Source organism: Cavia porcellus, unplaced genomic scaffold, assembly GCF_034190915.1.
Source record: "Cavia porcellus strain 051 isolate PalLab524CR breed Dunkin Hartley unplaced genomic scaffold, mCavPor4.1 scaffold_33, whole genome shotgun sequence".
Lineage (NCBI taxonomy): Eukaryota > Metazoa > Chordata > Mammalia > Rodentia > Caviidae > Cavia > Cavia porcellus.
In genome coordinates this window covers 6,319,187-6,345,433 of record NW_026947516.1, presented here as the reverse complement: position 1 = coordinate 6,345,433, position 26,247 = coordinate 6,319,187, and the positions used below count along the sequence as shown (strand labels likewise).

At 39.5% G+C, this 26,247-nt stretch overlaps 1 protein-coding gene across 3 annotated transcripts in view; it reads right to left on the bottom strand.

The window, feature by feature from the left end:
* Anos1 (anosmin 1) overlaps positions 1-26,247 on the bottom strand; it is a 212,665-nt gene that overhangs the window by 47,615 nt on the left and 138,803 nt on the right. For all 3 annotated transcript variants that reach the window (XM_063243026.1, XM_063243024.1, XM_063243025.1), the window contains exons 4-6: positions 21,559-21,781; positions 11,967-12,151; positions 7,788-7,917 (exon numbers count right to left, since the gene is read on the bottom strand). In XM_063243026.1, coding sequence (XP_063099096.1) covers positions 7,788-7,917; positions 11,967-12,151; positions 21,559-21,781 — 538 coding nt within the window. The remainder of the gene's footprint in view (positions 1-7,787; positions 7,918-11,966; positions 12,152-21,558; positions 21,782-26,247) is intronic.

The window sequence follows — 26,247 nt, the reverse complement described above, 5'->3', positions numbered from 1 at the left end:
AGTGAGGAGTGTGCCAATAAGAACTCCCTCAACTTGGAGAAAACCAAAAGGGCTTATGAAACACACAGGCACACAATAGGGACACAGTAGGGCCTCAGCCAACACAAAAACTATGGACAGAGAGATTTGGTGACCTGAAATAACCTGAAGATAAAGTAACAGCAGGAACAAAATTTTGATCTACATCAATATCACTAGCCTTGTCAGCCCAGGAAGAATATAGAAGTCACTCAACAGGCCCTGCAATGGGAAGTCAGGTGACTGGCTCACCTATAGATTATGGGACCCAGCAATTGGAAAAACACCAACCTTACAGTAGGACCCCAAGATACACACTACCAACATTTGACAGTAGTGGGATTAAAGAACCAAATATTAACTCAAACAAAAAACAAAAAAAGCAAAATGTAATTTCAAACATCTAGTCCACCAGGAGCAAGTACAGGAGACATTGAAATAGAGGACTTCAAAAGTAACATGCCAGAAATGCTTTGAAACAATAGTGAGTGAAATAAAAAAAAAAAAAAAAACTCCTTGGGGCTATAGAGGAAATCAAATTAGAGGTGCTCTCCCATGTAAAGATAGAAATAACAGCCTTAGTGAAGGAGTTGCTGAGCACAGCCAAAGAAGAAATAGAGAAAACAGTACAGGAGCATGGGAAATTGATTAAAACCTTGAATGAACAATATAGAAAACAAGCCGAATTCATGAAACAAACTCAAAGAGACATCCAAGAAACAAAAAATTCTATTCAAAGCTGGCAAAACTGTTTAAATGAAACTGAGGATAGGATTTTGGACCTTGAGGACGGGGATCATGAAAGGATAGAACTTTAAAAAATAACAAAGCAGCATGAAATGACAACCAGCAGCTTCAAGACGATGCCAAGAGTAACAATATAAGATTAATAGGCATCAGTGAAGATGCAGGAGTCAATGCAAATGACATAACTAAAATATTCACTTGAGTAATAGCAGAAAATTTTCCAAACATGGGGAAAGATCTGCTATGCAGATAAGTGAGGCGTACAGAACACCAAATAGTCACAACCAACATAAATCTACACCCAGATATATAATAATTAAGATCTCAGACATATAGCACAAAAAGAGGATACTAACAGCTGTTAGAGAAAAGACACAACTCACCTACCAAGGAAAGTCCATTAGTATCACAACAGACCTCTCAGCACCAACCCTCAAGTCAAGAGCTTGGAGTGAGGTATGTCAAGCTCTGAAAGAAAACAATTTTCAACCCAGACTGATGTACCCAGAAAAACTTCCATTCAGATTTAATGGAGAAACAAGATACTTCCATGACAAAGAACAACTGAAGAAATTCACATCCACCAAACCAACCCTAGAAAGAGTATTGAAAGACATACTAGATAGAGATAAAAATGACCACAATCTCCAGGAAAACAACAGAAAGAAACCACCAGGTAGGAGAAGCAATTAAACAAGGGGCAAAAGCAGAAAGCAAACTGGAACATAAGATGGCAAAGTCAAGCCAGTACATATCAGTGATATCTATAAATGTAAATGACCTAAATTCATCTATCAAAAGAAACAGGTTGACAGAATGGGTCAAGAAACAATATCCCACAATGCGCTATACATGAGAAACACATCTGACCCAAAAGGAAACTCATAGATTAAAAGTCAAAGGATAGAAAATAGTTATCCATACAACAGGAACCCAGAAGAAAGCAGGGGTAACTAACTATTTTATTGGCAGACAACATGAACTTCAAACCTAAAATGATTAAAAGAGATAAAGAAATCACTACACACTAGGTAGTGGAGAAATTCAAGAGGAAGAGCTAAAAATTATAAATATATATTCCCCAAATACAGCAGCACACAACTATATAAGACAGATACTAATTGACATGAAAAACCAAATACACAAGAACACAATTATAACAGGGGACCTTAACAGCCCATTGTCATAAAGAGATAGATCAACTAGACAAAAAGTCAGCAAAGAAATAATAGAACTGCATCATACCTGTGATCAATCAGACTTAGTAGATGTTTACAGAGTATCCCACCCAACCACATCAGAATCATATTCTTCTCAGCTGCGCATAGGGCATTCTCCAAAATAGACCAAATATTATCCCATAAAACATTCTTAAGTAAATTCAAAGGTATTGAAATTATCCCATGCATAATATCTGACCATAGCATATTGAAATTGGGAATTAATGGCAAAAGAAATTTAAAAACCTGCATAAATACTTGGAAATTAAATAACAACCTTTTGAACAATCAGTGGGCTACAAACGAAATTAAAGAAGAAATAAAGCAATACCTACAATTCAATGAAAATGCAGAAACAATATACTGTAACCTGTGGAATGCAATGAAAGCAGTCTTAAGAGGGAAATATATAGCATAAATTGTCATATTAAGAAAACAGTAAGAGCACAAATAAACAACCTAATGCTTCATCTCAAGCTTCTAGAAAAAGAAGAGCAAGTTAAACTCAAAGCTCATAGAAGAGAGGAAATTGTAAAGATTAGAGCAGAAATCAATGCAACTGAAGGAAAAAAATACAAAGAATTAATGAATCAAAAGTGATTTTTTGGGAGAATATACAAAATTGACAAACCTCTAGCTAACCTTATCAAGAAAAAGAAATTTAAAAAAACAAATTCATGCAATAGGGACTGAAAAGAGGGAAATTACCACAGATCCCATGGGAATTCAAAAGATCATGAATACCTGCTTTGAAAATCTCTACTCAAATAGAGTGGAAAACACAGGAAATGGACAGATTTCTAGAAAATATGAACTACCAAAGCTCAACCAAGAAAATATAACAATTTTGATTAACCCATTATCAGCTATTGAAATTAAAAACTTACCAGCAAAGAAAAGACCAGGTCCTGATGGATTCACGGATGAATTCTACAAGAAATTTAGAGAAGATTTCATGCCAATACTCCTTAAACCCTTCAAGGAAATTGAAAAGGAAGCAGTCCTCCCTAATTCATTCCCAGAGGCAAGTATTACTCTCATACCAAAACCAGAGAAAGACCAAAATATTGGCAAATCGAATGCAGCAAATTATCACGAAGATTATACATCATGACCAAGTGGGATTCATTCCAGGGATGCAAGGATGGTTTGACATATGCAAATTAAAAACTGTAATACATCACATCAACAGAGCCAAAAACATGGTCATCTCAATAGATACAGAGAAAGCTTTCAAGGAAGTCCGACATATATTCATAATAAAAAGGCTACAGAATCTTGGAATACACAGTGTCTGCCTAAAGGCCATCTATGACAAACGAACAGCCAACATTATGCTAAATGGACAGAAACTGAAAGATTTCACTCTAAAATCAGGAACAAGACAAAGATGTCCACTATCACCACCCCTGTTCAATATAGTTCTGGCAATAATAGCCAGGGCAATCAGACAAGAGAGAGAAATAAAAGGAATAAAGATAGGAAAGGAAGAAGTTAAATTATCACTATTTGCAGATGCATGATATTCTATATAGAAGACCAAAAAACTACAGGTAATAAACAAACTCAGCAGTGTAGCTAGATACAAAGTCAATGCTAAAAAATCAATAGCATTTCTGTACACAAACAAAAGCTCACTGAGAAATATTGCCCTTCACAACAGCATCTAAAAAAAATGAAATACTTAGGAGTCAACCTAATTAAGAATGTAAAAGACCTACATGCTGAAAATTATGCTATAATAAAAAAGGAGATTGAAGGATATTAGAAAATCGAAGGATATTCCTTGCTCTTGACTAGGAAGAACCAACATTGTCAAAATGGCCATAGTCCCAAAACTGTTATACAGGTTTAATGTAATCTCAGTCAAAATACCATTAACATACCTCACAGATCTAGAGAAAACACTCCTAAAATTCATTTGGAAACAGAAGAAACCTAGAATAGCAAAGGTAATTCTGGGCAACAAAGGCAAGGCAGGCAGCAGCTCAATTCTTGACTTGAAACTATACTAGAAAGCCACAGTGATAAAATCAGCATGTACTGGCAAAAAAATAAACCTGAAGATCAGTAGAACAATTGGAAGACAAAAACACTACTACAAAGACACTCATACACCTGATATCTGACAAAGGGGCTAAACATGTTCACTGGAAGAAGGATAGCCTCTTTAATAAATGGTGTTTCAAAAATATGTTCTCTACATGCTGAAGACTTAAACTAGATCCATGCCTATCACTACACAAAAAACTAAAGTCTAAATGGATCAAAGACCTAAATATTAAAACAGAAACACTAAATCTACTGGAAAACAAGGTAGGCAGAAATTTTGGAGACACAGGGGTAGACAGAGAATTTATGAACAAAATGCAAACTGCACGGGAAACACTTCAAAGAATCAACAACTGAGATTTGATATTATTGAAAAGTTTCTGCACTTCAAAAGAAATCACCCACAGAGTGAAAAGAAAACCCACAGAGTGGGAAAGAATTTTAGCCAGCAACCCCTCAAAGGACTTACATCCAGAACATATAAAGAATTGAAAAACATCAGGCCCCCCAAATTCAAAGACCCTCTCCAAAAATGGGCATCAGAGATGAACACACAGGTCTCAGATGAAGATATGCAAATGGCAAATAAATACACGAAAAAATGTTCACCATTACCGGTCATTCAAGAAATGCAAATTAAAACAGCATTGCAATTCCATCTCACTGTGGAAAGAAGAGCTGGCATCAAGAAATCAACTGACAACAAGTGTTGGGAGGCTGTGGGGGAAAAAGGACTACTGCTCCACTGTTGGTGGGAGTGTAGACTGGTGCAACTACTATGGAAATCAGTATGGAGAATTCTCAGAAGACTAGGATTGGAAGTTCCATTCAATCCAGCTAATCCCCTACTGAGTATTTCCCCAGAAAAACTGAAAATGTCATATCACAGTGATATATGGGCACCCATGTTCATAGCAGCACAATTTGTAATAGTTAAATCCTGGAAACAACCAAGATGCTCATCAACTGCAGAGTAAATGAAAAAGATGTTGTATTTTTATACAATGGAATATAACCCAGCTATAAAAAGGATGATCTTGAAGCCTTCATAGGTAAATGGAGGCAATTTGAGACCTATCCTCATTAGTGAAATAAATGAGAATCATATTTATAAATATCACATTGTATCTCTAGTGTAAAAAGTAATAAGAAATGTAGGAGTAATAAAACCCAAAATGTGTAACTGTTATTAAAAAGAGAGGAAAAGAAAGTGCTCTAAAGGATATAACTGCATATATGTTTAAGTGTATAGGATTGATAACCATATTACTGTTTTTGTTGGATCATTGAATAAAACTGTTTTCAGTCTCGCTGTTTGAATGTCTGCTTTGTATGCTTTACTTTTGTAACTTGAACAACTATTTCTAAGAGGACAGTATGTAATTTATCAAGTAGTGATTTATTTTTTGTGAAATTATGTATTATTTCTACCATTTTTCTGGGAGTCTTTTTCTCTTTAAATAAAATTTTAAAAAAGAAACATTTTTCTTTGGAAATGTCTTCCTGAAAGTGTTCCTATATGGCTCTCAGGCACTTCCGTTAGAGGAAGCTGTTGATATTTTGTCAGGGAAGTATACTAAAGTGAGGCCCAAAATAATAGGTCTGCTAGATAAGAAATCTGGGTTGTACCATGCAGTCTGAACTCTGAAAATGAGCGAGGCTCAGTCCGGAATGGTCATGGTGGACCTGGTCAGAAACCATCAGCACCGATTCTGAGACAGAGCTGATGAAATTTGATGATAGGCTGGATTCGATGCGTGCAAGAAAAATGAAAGATTTTGGGGGGGTTGAGGGACTCAGTGTGACATCAGCTGTTCTTGATGTCTGCATGACTCTTTGGGTTAAAATTCATTGGGTGGCAAAGTGACAATGGGTGAAAACTTTCATGAACACTTAACAGAATCTACTGTGAATGCTGTGCTCACTTTTTCTGTTTCTAGGAGTGCAAGAGCTAAAGCCTGGAAGGCTCTTCCCAAGGAGATGTATGTAAACACGAATTGGGTGTCTGCATAAAAGTGGGAACATTTTGATGGTGACCACGATGTTTTTAAAAAATGGAAGTCAATTCAAATACAAGGGCTGCAGCTAGAATTCTGGATTACTAAATTGCTAGGACACTTTAGGAAATGCTGTGATACCACAGATCTGCTGCTTTCAGTTAGCATGACCAGCTCTGGGGACTGAGAAAGCGTCTCATCAGGTCCTTAGTGTCTCCTGACTGCAAGGGCTCAGGGGAACAGTCACCTTTCACACCTCGGGGAGGCAGGGTGCACTCCCACTCTCACAGGTAATTCAACATCTGTCCACAGAGGGCGGTTGCTGTTTGATGTCCAAGACAGCAGCCCCCTCCTAAGAGTAAAGCCTAGCACTGAAAGCCCCTGAACAGATGGCAACCCATTTTCACCAGGATATGTCTGGATTGCATTTGAACCGTGAAAGCAAGGTGAAGAGTCCTTGAGCCTTGTATTGATTTCTGCCCCCTAATGTACCATTAATTATTCACTTCTCCAGCCTCTCTCAAGAACCAGACCAGCTGGAGACAGTCTTCAGATAAGGCTTGATGTGTTTATTTACAATTGCACTTCAAAGCATGCTGAGCTGTTGTACTTGCTTTCTTGAGAGGGAAAACACACACACATACACACACACACACACACACACACACACACACACACGTACACACACACACACATCTTTTCTTCCTTTAAAAAATGACTTGTTTCAAAGACAGTAGAAAAACTATAAAGTGCACTGTGATAGAATTTAAATATTAAATTATCTTGATTACAATTTTGTCCCCCTTGAGATGTGAGATTATACAGATATTTTAAATAGCAGTATTATACATTTGATATCACAGGGAGAAAAGAGTGGACTGAAGTGTACCTATTTCTAGTCAGGGAATGAAAATCGCAGCCTATAGCAGCTATAGCATTCAAGTTGTAAATCTTACATCATTGCTTAGTACCATAATGCATTCAGTTTAAAAGAAATAAGAACTTAACTTCCACATAAGAAGATAAGACACGATTAGTAAACAAACAAGGCTAACCTGTATCTCTGAAACCAGACCAGGATGAGTCATGCAGATTTAAATTGACACAAAAGTGTGCAATTGCTTGCACGTGCACAGCTAGACAGATAAACCCGGAGAAAGCAATATTACCTGGTCAGGTTTTGCCCTGCAACTCTTACAAAAGAGTAAACAAGCCCCAGTGTGACCGAGTAAACATATACATCCAATTCCATGGAGGCTTTAAAATGGCAAATGCATAGGAACACAACAAATGCATATCCATGATCAAAGGACTCAGGGCAGGTTAAACGATCTGCATGCTATAGAATGAAACTAAGAGATTATTTTACCTTAACAATCATTGCAAGAAAAGGTATGCTTTCTAAAGTAGCCAAAACTTGGTGTTTTTCCCCTAAAACTAAATGAACACTGCTTGATACAGAATATCTTAAAGAAACCCACCAGAAGCGGATCATGGAAAATTCTCCTTTCTAAGTTTCTGCACCCCAGTATACTATTTCCTGTGACATCTAGGAGGTGAGATCTCCCTGACGTCCTTCATCATGGATTTCTGTGACAGCTTCCAGACACATCTGGTCCCACTTGGCATCTAAGAAAACCAAAACCACCCATTGGCCAGCCACCCAAAAGACTGTGAACATAGGGACCTGCATCCCACATGTGCCCAGGTGCAAGACTTGTGTCCAGTGCCATGGCAGGAAGGCAACACTGACCTTTAGAAGAGCGGAAGTGTTTGCTTGGTGCTGTGAAGCCTCGGGTACCATGGACGTTGACAGCAGCCACCCGGAACTGGTACCACCTGCTGGGTCTTATGTCAGTCAGCTGCACCCGCTCATCTGTGGTCTGAGGGGAAATGTCACAGAGACCAGAGAACATGTCACCTTTTACTCTAGCACATCAGTTGGGTCTGTTTCTAAACTCACAAACACACAGCCCAGTACAACTTAGCCTTGATCTCCACATAGGTTAACCAAGCTCATCAGGGCCTGATTTGAAAAGTGTCAGTACAGGTGAAGACGATTTTCAGATTTCACCCCCATGGGTGAAGCATCTCTGTAAGTAAAAGTCTACCATGAATGCTTGGACTGTTCACAGCTCTGGAGAGTTGGACTGAACACCTCAGGGCTTAACTGGTAAAGGATGTACATGAAATCATTATGTTATAGGCAAGAATATAAAATAATTTTTAGGTTATAGAAAGTAAAATGACTCAACTTAGATGCCAAAATATAATTCTGCATATGATGCTGGAAGTGTGAAAAATAAAAACTCCATACATTTAGAAGAATGTTAAGAATTTCTGGATGTAAATTGTAGCTCAAGAGATAGATAGATAGATAGATAGATAGATAATCAATAGACATAGATGCATGACAGGAAGAGAGAGAAAGAAAGAAAAAAGAAAGAAAGAAAAGAAAAAGAAAGAAAGAAAGAAGAAGAAATTAGTGTAGATCACATAAATCTGTGAAAAATTGATCCTACCGTTGTTTGGCACCAAGGATCAAAGCCACCACCTCACACTTGTTAGGCAGGTGCTTGTACTGCTGAGCTAAATCTAGGACCCATCAATACTAGTCTTAAAAGGTGGTATGAGTTCGAGGCCCTGGGGAGGAGCCAGAAGTCACACAGTACCAGATTCAGTGAATACGGTAATAAGAATACAGTATCATATTTTTACAGTGTGTTTTCTTTTGCATTGCTCTCAGTGAGACTATTCATCATATTTTTTATAATATTTTCTAAAGAATCGCTTCAGAATGTGGCAAAAACAGTGAAGTAACTGTGTATGAGGTAAGGTTGGGGGATATTTTGAGGGAATTAAAACCTAAGTGCCTTTTAGTGTAACAAATTATACTTATGTAGACATGCATGGTGCTATTTTCTGATTATATCTTTATGTTAAGCGAATTCCATCCTCTGTATCCATCCATGTCACATCCCTGATTCAACCAGCCTTGGAAGGAAAACATTTGGAAAAGAATTGCATACATACTGAGCATGTATGGATATTTTTCCTTGTCATGAGCCTTAGAAAACACAATGGGACAAGTCTTTTTTTTTTTATTTAAAGAGAAAAAAAAACAGAAATAAAAGGTAGAAACAATACAGAATTTCAGAAAAATAAACAGTAAGAAATCACCAGTCGATAAGTTACAGACCATCATCTTAGAAATAGTTGCTCGAGTTACATTTTTTTTTTTTGTCTTTTTCCTTTTTTATTGGTACCAGGGATCGAACTCACGACTGCCTACTTGCAAGGCAGGTGCTTATGCCACTGAGCTAAATCCCCAGCCCCTCGAGTTACAAAATTAAAACATACAAAGTGACATTCAAACAATGACCCTGCCAACAGTTCTGCTCAGTGATCCAATAAGAACTTAGTAATATGGTTATCAGTCCTACACACTTGTTTTTTTATCTTAAAGAGGATAAGATTAAACAGAACAAAATAGTTTATAAGGAAACAATTTAAAGAAACACAGATTTCAAAGCAAGTCCCCTGGAGACCTTCACTGTCTATCTTATTTTCTCTAGTTTTCTTCCAAATAGTGGGACAAGTCTTTATGAAGCATTCATGTAGTGGTAGCTACCAGGAATCATCGAGAGAGGATGTGAAGGGTCCCGAAGGATGTGCAGAGTAATATGCAAATGCTAGAGCACCATCCTCAGGCTTGAGGGGCCCTGGAACTATGCCTCCCACGGATACCCAGGAACAACAAGAAACCCTTGTCCAGAGGTATCCAAAGGCAAAACTACCCTGGGAGAGGTCAGTAGTTGTTTCTATCACTGCTACTACAGGTTCAAGGGATGCAATGGCTTTGTCAATCTTGCCACTTCACAGCTGCTTTCGGGGAGGCAGGACGAGGGACCCACTGCCCCAGCTCTCACCTCTGCCGAATGCCTCAGCTCACTGGGGCTCCCAGGGTGAAACCGGGGAACAGCATGAAACTGGAGCCTGCTTGCACCTCGCTTTACTTACAGGAAGGATCCTAGTGTTTAGGAGTATTTCTGTGATCAAAGAGATAAACATTTCTGAAAGCAAAGAGTAGGAATGTGGATGAAACACTGCCACCCGATTTGGCTGAATTTGGGGAAACGTTTTGGGCTGACTTTGGCATTTAGAGTCTTAGTGGTGAGTTTTAAAAGCTTGAAGTTAGAATAATGTCCACCACAGCATTTTACAAAGAAGGAGAATTACATTAGCATTAACTGGCCAGATAAGTATAACAATTACAATAATAACTCAAGAGCTTTCTTTTTCCCAATGAAGGGGAAGAAAGATGATCAGGTGGTCTGTTTTCAGGTCTTCATATAATTTTTAAAAATTTATACATGAATCTATACTATTATTTATGGGTATAGGGTATGTAAATCAAGTGGAACTTTAATCACTGTTCTGATTAGTTTTGAATCTTATTGCAGTGTATTCTCTTTCAGGAAAAAGATATAAATTGTAATTACTACATGTATTTGATGAGGTCTCAGGTTGTTTTCTAACGTCAGGTGTTTCTTTTACATCAAACTTTGAACTTAGTTACTTTGGAGTCTTATTTTAGTTAAACACCAAACCTTTCAAGATTTGACTGTTGAGGGAAAACGTTTTTCCAAACACCCAAATAGTCTTCAATGATTTTAGACTTACCAAGAAAGAAGAGCAATCTTATCCTTGTTGAAAACATTATTTAAGGCAAAAAATTTTCCCTATCATCACAATTTTTTTCTTTTTATTATTTTAAAGAGAAAAAAACCAGAAAAGTCAAGAAGCAAACAGTCAAAAAAAAAAAAAAAACAATAACAACAAAAGCAAAATTGGCAGCAACAACAAAATGATAGCCATAAAGGATTTCAAAACAAGATGAGAGGAATTTAACAATGGTTGTTGTTTTACATATTATCTTCAAAATAGTTGCTCAGGTTACCAGATCAGGTTGCAAGATTAATCAAACTGCATAATTTCCTTTTGAGCAGTTTCTTTCCCTTTTACTGTAATTTCTGTATCTTATTTACTGTTTCAGTGTCTTACACTGGGGAGACAGCATGGTGTTTACACATGCAAATCTGATTTATTTCACTGATGAATGGGGTTCCTAGTTGCATCCAATTACCTAAAAAGCCTCAAGTTTATCATCACAATTGTGCAAGAGGACACTTAGTTCTTAAAAAGCATGAGGCAAATTCACATTGATAATTTATTCTTTGTTTTTATATCCACTCTTCTTTTGTTTTTACTTTTATTTTTGTAATTTTTTGTTCTTTGCAGCTGGAAATCCATTTAGCAGCTCTTAAAAAGAAAGCAAATATTTGGCTTTTCTCATCAAGATAGATGGGAAAGCAATGGCTGTAGGATAAACCCTAGGAGTGTTTCCGCTCTGCTAGCTGCTAGCGTATTCATTGTTAAGTGCACTAAGACAAAGAAGAAAGCACTTAGCACAGATTCAAGAGCTGTTGGCTGCTTCTCACTAAGGAGCTCTGTGATTTGCATCTTGCACCAGGCTACCAAGAAAAGGCTATCGTGCAGGACAAATAGAAAGAAATCGGGGAAAGCATTCAATAACAGATCAACTAGTGGTAACCTGTTGGATTTGAGTTTAGCAGGGAAAACACAGCGCTTGGAAAGAAAGAAAGAAACATGAGCAGTCTGATGATAGCACTGTCTCCTTTCTCCATGTATCTTTAGCTGATAAAGCAAAAGCTCGCTTTCTGGGTATATCAAGTCCCTGTACAGGGCTCACTCTCTCTGCAATCCACAGGCACGAGGCTGTTGGCATACGCGGTTGATTTCCGTAACCCCACTTGCAAGCCAGAGACACCAGGAGTTGGCTGCGGGTGTCTTGAGCCTGTGCTGGACATTTTTCCAAGGGGAAACACAAAAGAGGCCTAGAAGGACTTACCTGGGCCACTGTCTGCCAGTGTGTCGCGTCGTCTTCGCTGGGATGGATCCCATAGTTCCACCTTCTCTGTACCACGTAGATCACGGGCTCAATGGAAATGTTGAACTTCGAGGACCATTTAATCTCCAGCTGGCCAGATTTGAGCTCAGTGAACCGTAACTCTTTTCTGGGCTTCAAGGGGACCCCTGAAACAGGACCATGTTACATTGGTTAAAATAACCTGCATGGGATAGCAATGGAAGGAAGAGGGAAAGGAGAAAATCCACGGAGGAGAGCTATCCCACCTGCTGATAGTGGATGTTATGTTTGCTTCCAGAAGAGTGGCCCTTATGTATCACATTTCATGGTAGAAGTCTCCTGGTGCCAAGTCCAGTCTATCCCAAATTAAGACAATTGGACCTGTTTCTTGTTGCTTTTCCTTACCCCTTATAGGTGGTCAGTGTCACCCGCTGTGTCTAACACAGCTTTTTCTCCCAGCATCACCCTTCCATGTGCATGGTAGTGAGTTAATAGCATTAAGAGGTTCTTCATTTGAGGTTAACAGGGATTTCACACAACGAATGGCCTTTAGAGAGAGGCTTGAGTCCTTTCTCCATGTCTAATATGTTCTGTTTCTATGACTACATTCTAAGGTCATTAGAACATGGTCCCATGGTTTGCTGTCTTGGCCATCTAAGGAAATTTTCCCTTTCAGGAAAGAAAGAAAACAAAAGTGGCAAAGCTAAATCTCATGTGGACAGATCTCACACATGAGCTCTCTGAAGTGTGGGGCCTTTTGGATTCCTAATAGGCTGCTCAGGGGTTCCCCTATTGACTTAATGGATTGCAGTTGAAAAATGATGAATTTAGAATGCTTGCTTTTGGCGTGAAGGAGCATCTTGCCTCCAAAGTCCCCTGCAGGTGGCTCGTTCTAAAGAAGTTAATAATTTTGATTTCTTTTTTAAAAGGATTTTGAACCAAGAACCTTCTTACTAAGCTATATCCCCAACTAAAACTTCTTTTTATTTTTTATGCACTTAAAGACAGCCTCTTTCTAAACTGTTAAGTTGCCCATGGTGGGCTCAAATATGCCATCCATCCTCCTGACTCAGCCTCCCAGAATACTGGGATTACAGGGGTACATGACCACATCTGGCTTCTTTCTGGTTCCTTTCAAATACCTACAGGAAGGCCTAGTATTTAGAACTATTGTTTTAAAGTTATTCAGCTACCAGGAAACCTGCATATACTTTAAGTGGGGGAAAAGAAATTTATAATACCAACAGGATATATAGAAAGAACTCAGTGAATTAGGTACAACCAATGGCATTATAATACTAAGAACACTGCTCATCATTAACATCAGTTTCGACCAAGCCCAGGCATTTGTCAAAGCACTGAAAACTCACTTGAAAAGCCCAGTTCACAATCTTCTGCTTATTTTTCCATTCTTCCTGTATAAAAAGAATTCTGAAAAGTATGCAAACACAAAGTGTGGCCAAGATCTGATGATGCACACTGGAGCTGGGGCTGATGCTCCATTGCATTTCATTTTGACCTGAAATCATGTCCTGAAGAAGTTTAAAAACTCATCAAGTGTTTAGTGGAGTAGTTGGGTAATTTAAAATGCAGATTTATATAGGCACCAAAGGTCACTGATTTTTCTTTTTAAAGAAGTGTTTTCTGGGGAAAACATTTACCATCCTTGTGGTGTTTTCCATTTTGCATTGCAGTTGGGTTATGGCTACAAACGGCTGGTTAATTTACCATAAATTCGCCTCACCGGGTCCTGTGACTCTGTGCAACAGGTGAGTCATCAATGAAGACTATTGGTTAAGTTGCCTGGAGCTAGGACCCGATCTCAGGTTCTTCTTTCCATTCTCTACCTCTTTCTATATTTCAAATTAGGCAAAACCACTCAGAAAAGTGGAGAAAAGAAGTGACTTTTGGTAGATATGCAAATTCTTTCAACAACTGGTTTATAATGTGCCTTGAGCTCCTGGTGGGCACAGATTTTTACTAAGTCAGGCCCGGTTCCTGTTCAGTCATTATTTGAGGTTTTTGCAAAGGCTTGTATTATAAACTCGTAAATTAGAAAGAAGGCTACATTTCATGGCTAGATTACCTCTGCTAAGCAAACGATTCACAGTCCTATCCCCAGTCCCTGACTAGGGTGAAAGCCAGTATTTCCCCCCAACTGTTAAATTTCTCTGCACAAGTTCCATCTTAATTTCTTCTCCCCACTCTGTGATATGCATCATTAGGACAATGCAGTGTCTTAGGGTGGAATTATTTTTTTTTAATTTGTTCTTGCACTGACCACCATGTAGCTGTTCACATGCATAGCACGATTCCAGGGATGGGGAAATTGTCCCTCTCCATGGTGACCACTGACCTTCCTTTCCTTCATTCCTCAATTGCCCTGACTTTCACAACAGTCTTCAAGCGCATCCCTTTCTTGGTCTCTCTGCTAATTAATTCGCTCGTCATGGCATACCGTGATTATTTTCTAAATTATAAGGTAGACTCTCCTCCATGCTCCCCGGCCCTCTACTTGCATCTTAATTTCCCTAAAATGAAGGTGAACTTCTCTCTGTCTCCCCATCTCTATGATCACCTCCCATTTATCTTTTAGCTTATCAGAGGGTGTTTCTTACACTTTTGCCGCAGAGCCTGTATTTAAACCCAGCTTCCCTAGAAAATTACACAGCCAGGTCATTCTTATGACCATAGCCTGCTCCATCTCTTAAACTCTGAAATATCTTTCAAGTCTATTTTCTGGCTACAGACACTTAAATACTTTCAGGCTTGGACCAAATGCAGCCCCCCTGTAACACTTCTCCTAAAATTTCCCAATGGAAATAAAGGTCCCATTCTTGCGCCCTTTTTGAAGGCTGAGCCTGTTACTGTCAGTATGCACATTTAACTGCTCCTTGCTGCAAAATGCTCATTTAGGACATCTGTCTTCCCCCACAAATGACAGTGCAGAGGTCGAGAGCCATGTCTCTGTCCTGGGCCATCACAATGTCCCCAGGAGAACTCTCTGCAATTGCAAATATAAAGCAAATGTTGGCTGGAGGAACAGCTTCCTCTAATTTTTCTCTACTCAGGAATGAGGCAGGGGAAATAGGAGGGTACTGAAATACCTACTCAAACCTTTGCATCAACCACAGCTCCTCGCAGCTCAAAGGTGGTTTAGGGATGGGAGAAACTTATCACAGGAATTCAGCACTGCCTTCCCAGTGCATCAAATATCTCTCTCCATCACTTTCACTTTTTAAATACCAAGAGATTGCTAGCTGTGGTGGTGGATGCCTATAATTCCAGTGGTCTGGGAGGCTAAAGCAGGATGATAGCAGGTTGGAGCCCAGCAAGTACAACTGGATGACTTAGTGAGCTTCTGTCTCAAAATAGAAAACAAATGATGAATTCAAATAAGAGCAGGACTGAGAAGGTAGTTCAATGCAAAGATGCAGGGTTCGATTTGCAGTACACACACATACACACAGACACACACACACACACATACACACACACACATACACATGCAAATGCAATGCAAAAGTTTATAATGTAACCCTGTACTGCACAGGACACATGCCTGTAATCTCTGCTCTTGGAAGACAGAAGGCTGAGATGACAAGCTTGAGATTGCCTCAAAATAAAGAATTAAAGGGGGCTAGGGATGGAGCTCAGTGCTAAGGCCCTGGGTTCAATCCTTTGTATCATAAAAAAAATTCAGTATAAGATAGTTTTGTTACAATGGCCACAGGTTTTTCCCATATTTAAAAAAAAAAAAAGTCCAGATAGGATGGAAATCCTGAAGCTAATTGATGACCAGTTTTAATTCATGATTACCTCTTTCTCATGTGAAGAATAAAGTCAAATAGCAAAATTGGATCAAAACAACCATGATAGGTGATTTTTTTAACACTTTTTTTTGTCTTTTTCATTTTTATCGGTACCAGGGATCGAACTCACGACTGTCTGCTTGCAAGGCAGGCGCTTATGCCGCTGAGCTAAATCCCCAGCCCCGATAGGTGATTTTTATATTCAAGATAGCCAGGCAGGTGCTAGACAATTCTACTGAGTTTAGGACGCATTATGAGAATATTTCATGATTCACTTGATTTCTCTGTGCATGGTCTAGGAGATGATTAATTAATTCTGCAAACGCCTAGAAAGTAGTTTCTGAGACTTCCAAACCCGCCTGTCTCCTTGGCTGTCCAATGTCTAATCCTCTAGAATGACCACGCTCCTATGGACACTCGAGATGCTCAACTAACCTGAAATCACCAGAAGCAAATGCAAGCATCAGTGTCTCTAACTACAAGGTGTTAATCTGGAATACCATGCAATCACCAATGACCTTCACGGGTCAGAAGGACAATGTCGTCCAAATTTCTTCATTTACACCTCTCTTTAGCTATGCCAGTGGACCCTCCTGCAATTCACTTGTTAAGAAATGGTCCATCTGCTTTGCATTAGGGCTCGTGGGCTCCCTTGATTGGAAGGAACTCCAGGGCTTCGTGGTAATTGCATGCAGATGGGACTCTGGCCCCCAAGACCTCCAGCCCCCACTTGCCAGCTCAGGTCCTGAAGACTGAACCCGCCTCCAGATCACAGAACCAGATGTGTAACCGGGTCTCTTCTCTCTGTGGTTTCTCTTATGCAAGTGATTAGACTATTTCTTCTGAAAATGAGTTTTGAACAAATTAGTCATGTGAAAGCTAAACTATTCTGTCGAAGAATTTTTAAATGTTATCATATGTGCCTCCATAAGAGGAGACGAAAGAGGCATGTTATTTTTTCTTTACAATGCAAAATGTATTTTGATGGAGTAAAGAAAAAACAAAAATAGAAATCCAGTGGTTTGAAAAATGTTGAAAGTAGACTGGGAGAAAAATGAGTAGTGGTAGATAGATAATCAACAGGTCCATATGCATATCCAGATTTTATTGTAAGAGCAAAGATGTTTCTGTTGTGATTCTGAATGATGTGAAAATGTAGTAGAATGTAATGTTCTAGCAATTCAATAATTGACCACTATGTACTTGCTTATAAAGATAGCACTGGAATTTATTTTATTGGAATTTGTATGCATACCATGTCATGGCATTGAACTACCAGATTCAGAACACTAAAAATTCATTTGTGAGAAATACTAGCCCATCTCCAAAGGCGTGAACTTTAAATTTCAAACAGTGAGATATTGGTGGAAAATAGTAATTGAATTCAATGGTCAAGATTTTGCAGGAAAAATGCTATATGATTAATCCTTGATTTGTCTATCACAAAGGAAAAATATGCACAGCAGAAAAGTACTAATTAGTCTGAGTCTTTGTTCAAATCTTCAACTTTTCTCCTTCTCAACCAACTTTTCTCCTCCTCAACCGATTGCCATGGTATGAAGCCAGAAAAGCCAGTGGGATTTGCCAGCAAAATAATTAAACATTTCTTCTTCTGGAGAGAAACCTAAGCTACCATAAACTCAGCTTCACACAGGAAGGAAGATAAAACGAAGCCCAAAGCAACCATTTGTGGTCTAAACTATAGGAGACAAGCTTTTGAAACTTTCCACAACTATGTTAAAGTTTCCTTTTCATAACATTAGTTCCCGCATGCTAGTTCTGTATGACATTCATTGCTTTGCTCATCATTTTAATTGAAAATAGAAGAATAGCTCCTGGTTGCCTGTTTCAAACCATATTACAAGTTTAGTAAAGGTGGCTTACATGGAGCCATCAGTTAAGGGTAGTTCTTCCAGAATAATCCAAATTCAATACTTGGAAATAATGGAAAATTTTGTGGCTCAAATTAATTATTCACAAAAACCCAACTTTTCAGTATATAAACTTTTGAAGCTATAAAATGTGTGCCTATCTTTCTTTCCACAAACACAGCAAATCAAACAGAAAGCATATGCTTCTATAACTAAAAAATTTTTTTAAAACCAAACTCATAAATGATGGCGTGAAAGACATTGTAGGGGTTTCAATTTTTCAGATATTAAGAAAATAATTTGCATATTTAAATAAGTGCAGTATGCATAATTAGCTCAGTAATGCAAGAGCAGGCAGGGTGACAGATGGTTTTATAGACAGCTTTGTCCCCCAAGGCCCTTTATGGGACACTGCAAACCAGACGCAATAAACAAATGTTTATTCTATTCCAACGTATTAGTAGCAGTAGATGCGGGTGGCATCAGCTCCTCTCAAACTTAAACAAGGGGAAAATTAAGCAAATGTTCCTCAGGACTTGCAGACACCAACCAGCTATGTGATGGCGCTTTAATAATTTCAATAACCAATAAACGACAAGCTGATGGGAAGGCTGCAATTTACTCAATATTTGTGCAATAAAGTCCGATCCTCCATAATGTCCACTGTAGAGTTAACTTAAGGTGCTTCAAGTCTGCAAAGGAATTGACAATAAATCTAATGGAGAAATGCTATGCTATTCATTAGCTCTAAGTGCTGATAAACTACTGATTTTATTCATCAAAAAATCCTAGAATGGCTGGGAATGTAGCTTAGTGAAGGGCTTGGTTGCATTCCCCATATTGGAAATAATTGGCTAATGGCCTCACTTTCGGTTGACCTCTTCTGTAAGAATACAGGGAGGCCCAGTGACAGCTCTGGTACACCATCCTCTTCCACTCCCTGGATACAGTTTGAACAAAACCGACAGGAGAGCTTGCCCAGAGGGAACAGGTGTAGGGTTCATTTCTCCTACCATCAGTCAAATACTCAGCTTCACAACTGCAGATTGAGTGCAGGGTGGGTTATCTCATCCAACCACAGATCCCACCTGTGCAGGAAAAGGATTGCCTAGACCAAGAGGAAGAAGCAAGAAGCAGGGAGGCCTGCTTCATCCAGTTTGAGGACGACAAGAAGGCTGTTGTGGGGGAAGACACAGACACCCAGCAGCCTGAGGTGGCCAAGGCGGATCTGTGCGTTCAATGCCTGGGCCCTGCTTGCCTCCTAGAGGAGCCTGGGGCAGGATCAGCCCTGAAGTGCTCCCTGAGCCCTGGCTACTGGCAGGAGGCTCCTTTCTGAGAGTGAGAAAGCCACTGGCTGGCCTAGCGGGGGACAATGTCAATAGCATCTCAAGTGGTTAGCTGAGAGTCTTGGAACGGTGAGTGGTCCTACCTGACCTCCCTCTGTCATGCACCCTAATTTATTTGCTGATGGGAATGCGTGGAGACCAGAGCAGCCTTCCCTGAAGGGCTACTTGAGCAACGGACAGAAAATGTCTAACTGTATGTCTATGTGCACATATGTGTGTGTGTGTGTTATGATCAAAAACTACAATGAATGTTTAAATGGGAAATGTTACAGTAAAAGTCACATTGCCATGGATCCCTTTCAAAATAACATCCAGTGTTTCAATCACAATCATCCCATCATTCTTGGTACTTTCTGAAGCAGCTCGGGAAGTCCTCTCTGCATCTTTCCTAACATTGCTGTGGCTCCCTCCATGTCCTGAGTCCATCCACCGTGTGGACTTTTCACAGTCGTTTTGCCGTAGAGGAACAGTCAGAAGCTGCTCAGGGCCAGACCCATTGAAGAAGGGGCCGAAGAGAGACCGTCACCACTGTGCCGTGTTTTTGCCAGCCTGCTTTGCCATGGGGCATCACTGAGCAGCAGCATGTGTGATGCTTTTGATCACAGCTGTAAAGAAACTCAGTAGAGGACCCTTCCAGGATTGCTTCAGAAAGCGGCAAAAACAATACAGTGTATTTGAAGTGAGCAGAACAATTTTGAGGGGGCTTCCTGGAAATGCCTCTCATTGTAATAAATTTTTTTATGTAAATACCCACCATATATTTTGATCACACTGTGTGTGCATGTGTGCATGTGCGTGTGTGCGTGTGTGTGTGTGTGTGTGTGTGTGTGTGTGTGTGTGTGAGTGTTCAAATAACAACAGACTGGCCTCAACCTGCTACCATGCAAAGGCTCTAGCAGTACTATTAGTCCTCTATAACTTCCTGCTCCCCACAAAAATCAAAGTTAAGAGGTACTTTGTTAGGTCTTTTTAGAGAAGTAACATCTGGGGGCAGGGATTTAGCTCAGTGGCGTAAGTGTCTGCTTGGCAAATTCAAGGTTGTGAGTTTGATCCCCGGCAAAGAAAAGTAATTTCAGGATTTTTAAAAAAGTCCATCTTAATCATAGTTTGAAGTGTAAGTTTCTACATAATTAAGCATTTATTTTCGCCTTTCGCAGAAGAGTCCTGTTATTGGTGAAACAGACATATTTGAAATTCATAAGAACCCTCAATACTTCTTATAAAAGCTGAATATTTTAATTTATATTTCTTTTCAAAATGCCCCACATTTAAAACATTACAAGATTTACAAATAAGCTTAAATTCTAAAGACATCCTATTTTTATAGTAAAATCTAATAATAAATAGCATGTGAACTCTAATAATATGAAAGTTTTCATAATAGCTGACATTTTAGAAATTCAATGATTTTAGATTTTACAAAAATAATTTGATAAAATTTACAAATGTGAAAGCACTTTCAATCCATTAAAGAAATATTGCTTGGTACAGGAAAAATGGTAACTAGTTTTAATTTAGGACATGATACTTACATTGAGTTCCCAATAACCCTAGGTAACAGTTTATAAAAAAGAAAATTGCCTGGATTATATCAATTTCAGAGGAGCTTATTTCAGAATCAGAGTTAAACGGAGATAGGGCAGCTATAGTATTTCTGGTATAAGTGCCATTATTATGAGTGTAAGAGACTTTTAAAAAGAGCCAGACATAACTGAAAATTAGTAGTGTTAGTGGACACTGTTCACTGTTAGTATATGCATATTTTATTTTAAAAATTAACAGCAAATATAAATAACATAATTGGGCATATAATTATTAAGACAGTGAGTGAGGGAAAAAAGACATAGCTAGTTCTCTTTTTTCACCTGTAACAAAAAATGCTTACTGATAAAATTCCATTTCACTGTTCACATTAGGCCAAAAAGTTAACAAAATATTCTGTGTCAGAGTATAACTTGGTAGGTTGGTATAACAGAACCAGTTGGCATGAGGGAACTTAGCTGTCAAGAAAAAGCTCTTAAACTTAAGAAGTTAAGTGCGCCACAATTTGCTTTTGAATGTAAACTATTATATTTGAAGCAATGTGGGGTCGCTTGAGTCCTTATCTTTTGGAAGAGGGAAAGAAATCCCTCTGTTTAGAACCTCAACACACTAATCAAAATATTTAAGATCTGCACAATGACACTCCTGCCCTTGGATTTTGCCACCAGAAAAGCCATACTACAAGTACATCCACTGTGCATTTTTCAAGTGTGAGCCTCAACTCCAGGCTATTTGCAGAGATTTGAATTTTTTTATTCTAATGTACCCAGCATAGCTTAATTGACTAATTCTTCTAGGCAAAAAACTATATACAAAATGAAGTGCACAGATTTCTACTATTCTACATATATGTGTAAACATTTATGTCTAATTCTCCCCGCCTTGAGCTTATTGTGGCTAATTTCTAAGATTCATGAGTGCTTTAATTAATATTTATACCTAGCACTAGGTATATATACCTAGCACTATGAAAGGTCTTTCATAGCCTCTGCGCTGTTCTTACCTTTGTACAGAGTCTTGGGCACCTGGCAAGTGTGTCCGCAGCCGTTAGAGCAGCACTTCTTCACCCCTGAGCACTCCTGGTCCACTTCACAGCTTTCCACACAGGCAGCTGCAAAGCCACTAGCCTTCTCGGGGGCCGGGCAATCTCCTTGCTTCACCAGGAGGATGTACTTGAGGAACTCACAGCTGGTCAAGCACTCATAGTTCTTCTTGGGGAACAGAGGCTGTTGGAAAAGAGAAAAAAAAAACAATTTGTTTAATTCTAAGTTTCACGTTTTGTACTGTGAAAAATTCCATTGGATCTTTTACAAAAGTGATGCATGTCTTTTCTCAGCCTCCAGCAAAATGACACTGAATCGTAAATTTCCCAAAAGAATAAGGCCCATGCATTATGATTTTAGATTATGACCTTGCACATGGACCCACATTCACAGAACTTTCCTTTGTATCTCAGCTCAAAGACAGTAGTGAAAAAAATTATACAGTTAGGGTCTGGCTCGGTGTCCAGCATGAGGCTGGATTCAATGGCTGAGAAAGAACAACAAACTAAAACATGAGTATAAATATGTACAAAACACGTGAAGTACAATTTGAAGGGCCCTTCTGAAACAGATGCATTAAATATTTTCTAGCAAATCACTTTAATTCTTCATGTACTATAAAATACAAATTAAATACATTACCTGTGACCCCATAGAACCTGTATTAGTTTTATAATTGTAACATAGTATTGGCAACATATCAGAGTTGTCTAAGCCTTTTGATTTTCTTTTAGTTTCTTTTTTTTAGTGTGTTTGTGATATACAATACATTTGTCCTAAGGAACTGGTACATTCACAGGTTGCATCTGAATCACTTTTGCCTTCCCTTGCTCTTTCTTCCTTCCTGTCTACCCTCATCCCCAGTCTCCTGCCCATTTCCACAAGGTCTAGGTCTAGGTTGAATGTATCTTCATGATATCAGCTCTTACAGTCAACCACACACAGAATTTATTATCAATATAGATCTGCCTACAAATGAATCTGGTGAAGAACCTGGATCTTTATACAGCAATGTGCACCTACGCTATCTATGCACTAGTTGAGTTCCGAAGGGCATCTTGCTTGGTAACATTCTGAATGATCCCAGAATTCATCAAGCATTAGCAAATATGACAAGCCCTTGAGACTCCACAGAGATATGATACTAAAAAAGCACGAGGAGCATGGAGGACCAGTCATCAAATGCTTATTTTTCCTCAGGAAAAAGGGTCTAGAACAGCTTTTCAATCTCGCCCAAGATAAGAGCTGCAGGCAGGGGATGCTCCTGGTTTTTTCCTGTGGTCGAACTAAACAGGAATAGAGGCTCATAAAATATTCACCGCTCAGAGAGCAAAAGCAGGTCTGTGCTTGGCTCTTCTTTGATTTGCTATAGAATGGCTAAGATGATCCATGCAGCCTTGGTCCCCAAGCCAGCCCTATCTTTTTGCTTTACAGAAAACACCTGATAAGATCACCATCATAGGACCTGGAGGTGTACCTCAGCGATCAAGTACTGGCCTGGCTTGCACAAAGCCCTGGGTTCTATCCCCAACACAGCAATAAGCACAATAAAAATCGTCCTTAATCCTCAGTTCCACTCTAACCCTCTTCTTGCCTCTATGGAAGATGAGTGTCACCATAATGGTGGTCCCACCCTAAGCATATGTTTCTAAATCCACTGTCACCTGGAATATGCCTGCTCAGCCAGATAAAAGTGTCAGCCTTCCCTGAAATTATCCAGATACCTTTTGTATACTGTGGTCTTGGCTTTTCCGGAGTGTGGTGGTACCCCACTTTCTCCCTTCCTATCTAGATGGGACTGATCCCAGCAATGTAGGGATGAACATCTGCTTCCGAATCCTCTGTGCACACATATCAGTCCTGAGTGGGTTTGAGCTTTTATCTATGTTACCCTCTATATACCCAAGACTATGCAAAAGATGGGGTCTAACCGTCTCCTATCATTGGACCACAACCTGGATAAGAACTCTCATGCTTTAAGTTCAAAGATACCCAAGAGGGGATTTCTGTTTATTTAATACAGTTGTAGCCAAGGATTTGTGAGAACAAGATAACACAGGGCACAGAATTTATAGTATTTTTATAGTATAGTCACCCAAGGAGTCACATACAAAGGAAGTACAGGAAATCTGTCCACATACTAAAGATCCAGCTGAGGGCCTGGATCCCATGGTAATATCCTGCATGAGTGCAGCTGGAGGCCTAGAGCCCATGACAGTGACTCATGCAAGTCTGTTTCACAGATCTGCACTGAGAAGGCCCAGTGGAAGCCAGTGGTGGAAGCCAGAAAGTGTGTGCCAGAGGAATGAAGGATCTGTGCCAGTGGGCTAAGGGTTCTGCACTGCAACCAATAAGTAATGCTCAAAATAAGGACCAATACTCTTGGAAAGTACCACAGCCACCTTCAATGACAGGGAGGTCCCGAGCTTCTTTGAAAATGAGAACAGCTGAGCTGATATCAGGAAGCCAACATGACGAGCTTCTCCTGGAGATCGAACAGCACACATCTTCCCCTACAGAGCCAGGAAGTGATGCTCAACATAAGGACCAGAGCACCGCCAAAGTGAACCACAGCCACCCTCAGCAACATCAAGGTCCCGAGCTCCTCTGATGATGAGAACAACCAAGTTCATATCAGGGGAGAAGCTCAATAAGTTCCTCCAGGAGAACCCACAGCAGCAGGAGAACCAACAGCACCCAACAACAACAACTCTTCCTCTCCAGGTCTCCTCTTATGCTGGCAACAATCCTCAGGTGGGCCATCCACACTCAGCACGTGCTAATTCAGTTCAGGTGGTGTTTAAGTTGACCGTGAAGTTTTCAATCTTCCACAGACTTCACATTAGGTCAGTGGTTCAAATAAATGGGGCAGCACTGGTAGACAGAAACAAGGTGTAAGGTGAATGTCATGCAACCCAGTGCTCCTGCATACTCATGAGTAGGGCTCGTTATGGGCAGTACCTAGTGACACCCTGGTACAACTGCCAGCATGTTGCCAAGGGCCTCTCAGTGGTGACCAAAGATGGCTCTCCATCACCTGGTAACAGCTGGGAACAGCTGGTCATATTGTGCCCAAGTGCTGTCCACACCTCCTCCCAGATGAAATGATGTGGCAATCTACTCTCTCCTCGCACAGATGCCTCATTGAACCTAGGCTATTAAATAGGGCATCTTGCACCATGATAGAGGCATGTAAGTCTAATACACACATCTTTACCATGATTGCAATCTTTGGGTAGGGCCAGAAAAAGGAGGGGGAGCTCTACCTCTTTTACAAAATGACAGTTATCTCATTAATCTTCTCTTCTTAATTGTTATGTGGATGGGAATGGAAATGCCAGTGGAAACAGGACATCAGCCAACAGTCACAGCGATGACGGCATGCATTGACCCCAGGGTATCACCAGGTTCTTTCCTCCAAAAAGCTTGAGGTGTATGGTAGACTGAAGGTGGGAATGCTTAGGTGCATTTTAACATTTTAAAACAAAGGCTTGAAAGAACTCCAGATTTTTATATATGATACCATAAGGAGATGTGAAGCTCAAAGAGTATTTTTATCTTAGAGACATAATAATCCCTCTGACATTCTAAATTTAATATATGCCAAAGTGATAATATGTTACTATAGTTAAATACAAGGGAAACATTTTGTGTCTTTGTATTAACAAAAGGAAGAAGCCTGGAAACATTAGCTAAAAAGTGAGTGATTCCAAGGCTTGAATTGGAGTTTTAGATGCTACATCAAGTTGATTGTTAATGATTAGTCAAATGTAAGCCAAGGGTGGTTGTACACACCTGTAGTCTAGCACTCTTGGACGCTGAGGTAGGAGAATCTCAAGTTTGAGCCGACATTGGGGAAAATTGATGGCTGTCTCAAGACCTTGTTTCAAAAAATTTCAAAAGGGATGGCTGGAGATGTAAAGGCCTTAGGTTTAGTCCTCAGTCAAATGGATGGATGGCTGGATGGCTGGCTGGATGGATGGAGATATGAGAGAGAGAGAGAAGATGGATAGATAGATAGATAGATAGGATGGATGGAATGCATAGAGGATAGACTGATAGGATGGATAGAGAGATAGAATGGATATATGGTAGATAGATTGATAGATAACAGATCAGATGGATATGTAGACAGACAGGGTGGATAGAGATAGAATGGATAGATGATTGACAGATAGATAGATAACTGTCTCAGTTACTTTTTACTCATCGCTGAGAAAAAATACCTGAGGCCCAAAGTTGGGGAAGGAAAGGTTTTTTTTTTTGTTTTTTTTTTTTTTGGTTTTTTTTAATATAGTTTTTGGAGGTTTTAGTTTAGACTTAGTTGGCTCCAAGGCAGGTTGGCACGGCAGGGCCATGGTTCATGGCAGCTGCAAATAGCAAAGCGGAAACCAGCAAGAGAGAGGCACACACACCTTCTTTCCTCCCTTACATCATATCCTGGCTTTGCCCAGAGGCAGGTGTAGCACTCACACCACCAGTCTTAAGTGCTAGACAATTAACCAATAACAAATGCATAATTGCATGAGGCTTGGGGGCCACTGACACAAGTCATGGCAATGATAGATAGATCCAATGGATAGATAGATGATATAAGGTAGATAGACAGAAAAATAGGATGATAGAGAGATAGGATAGAGAAAATGCAC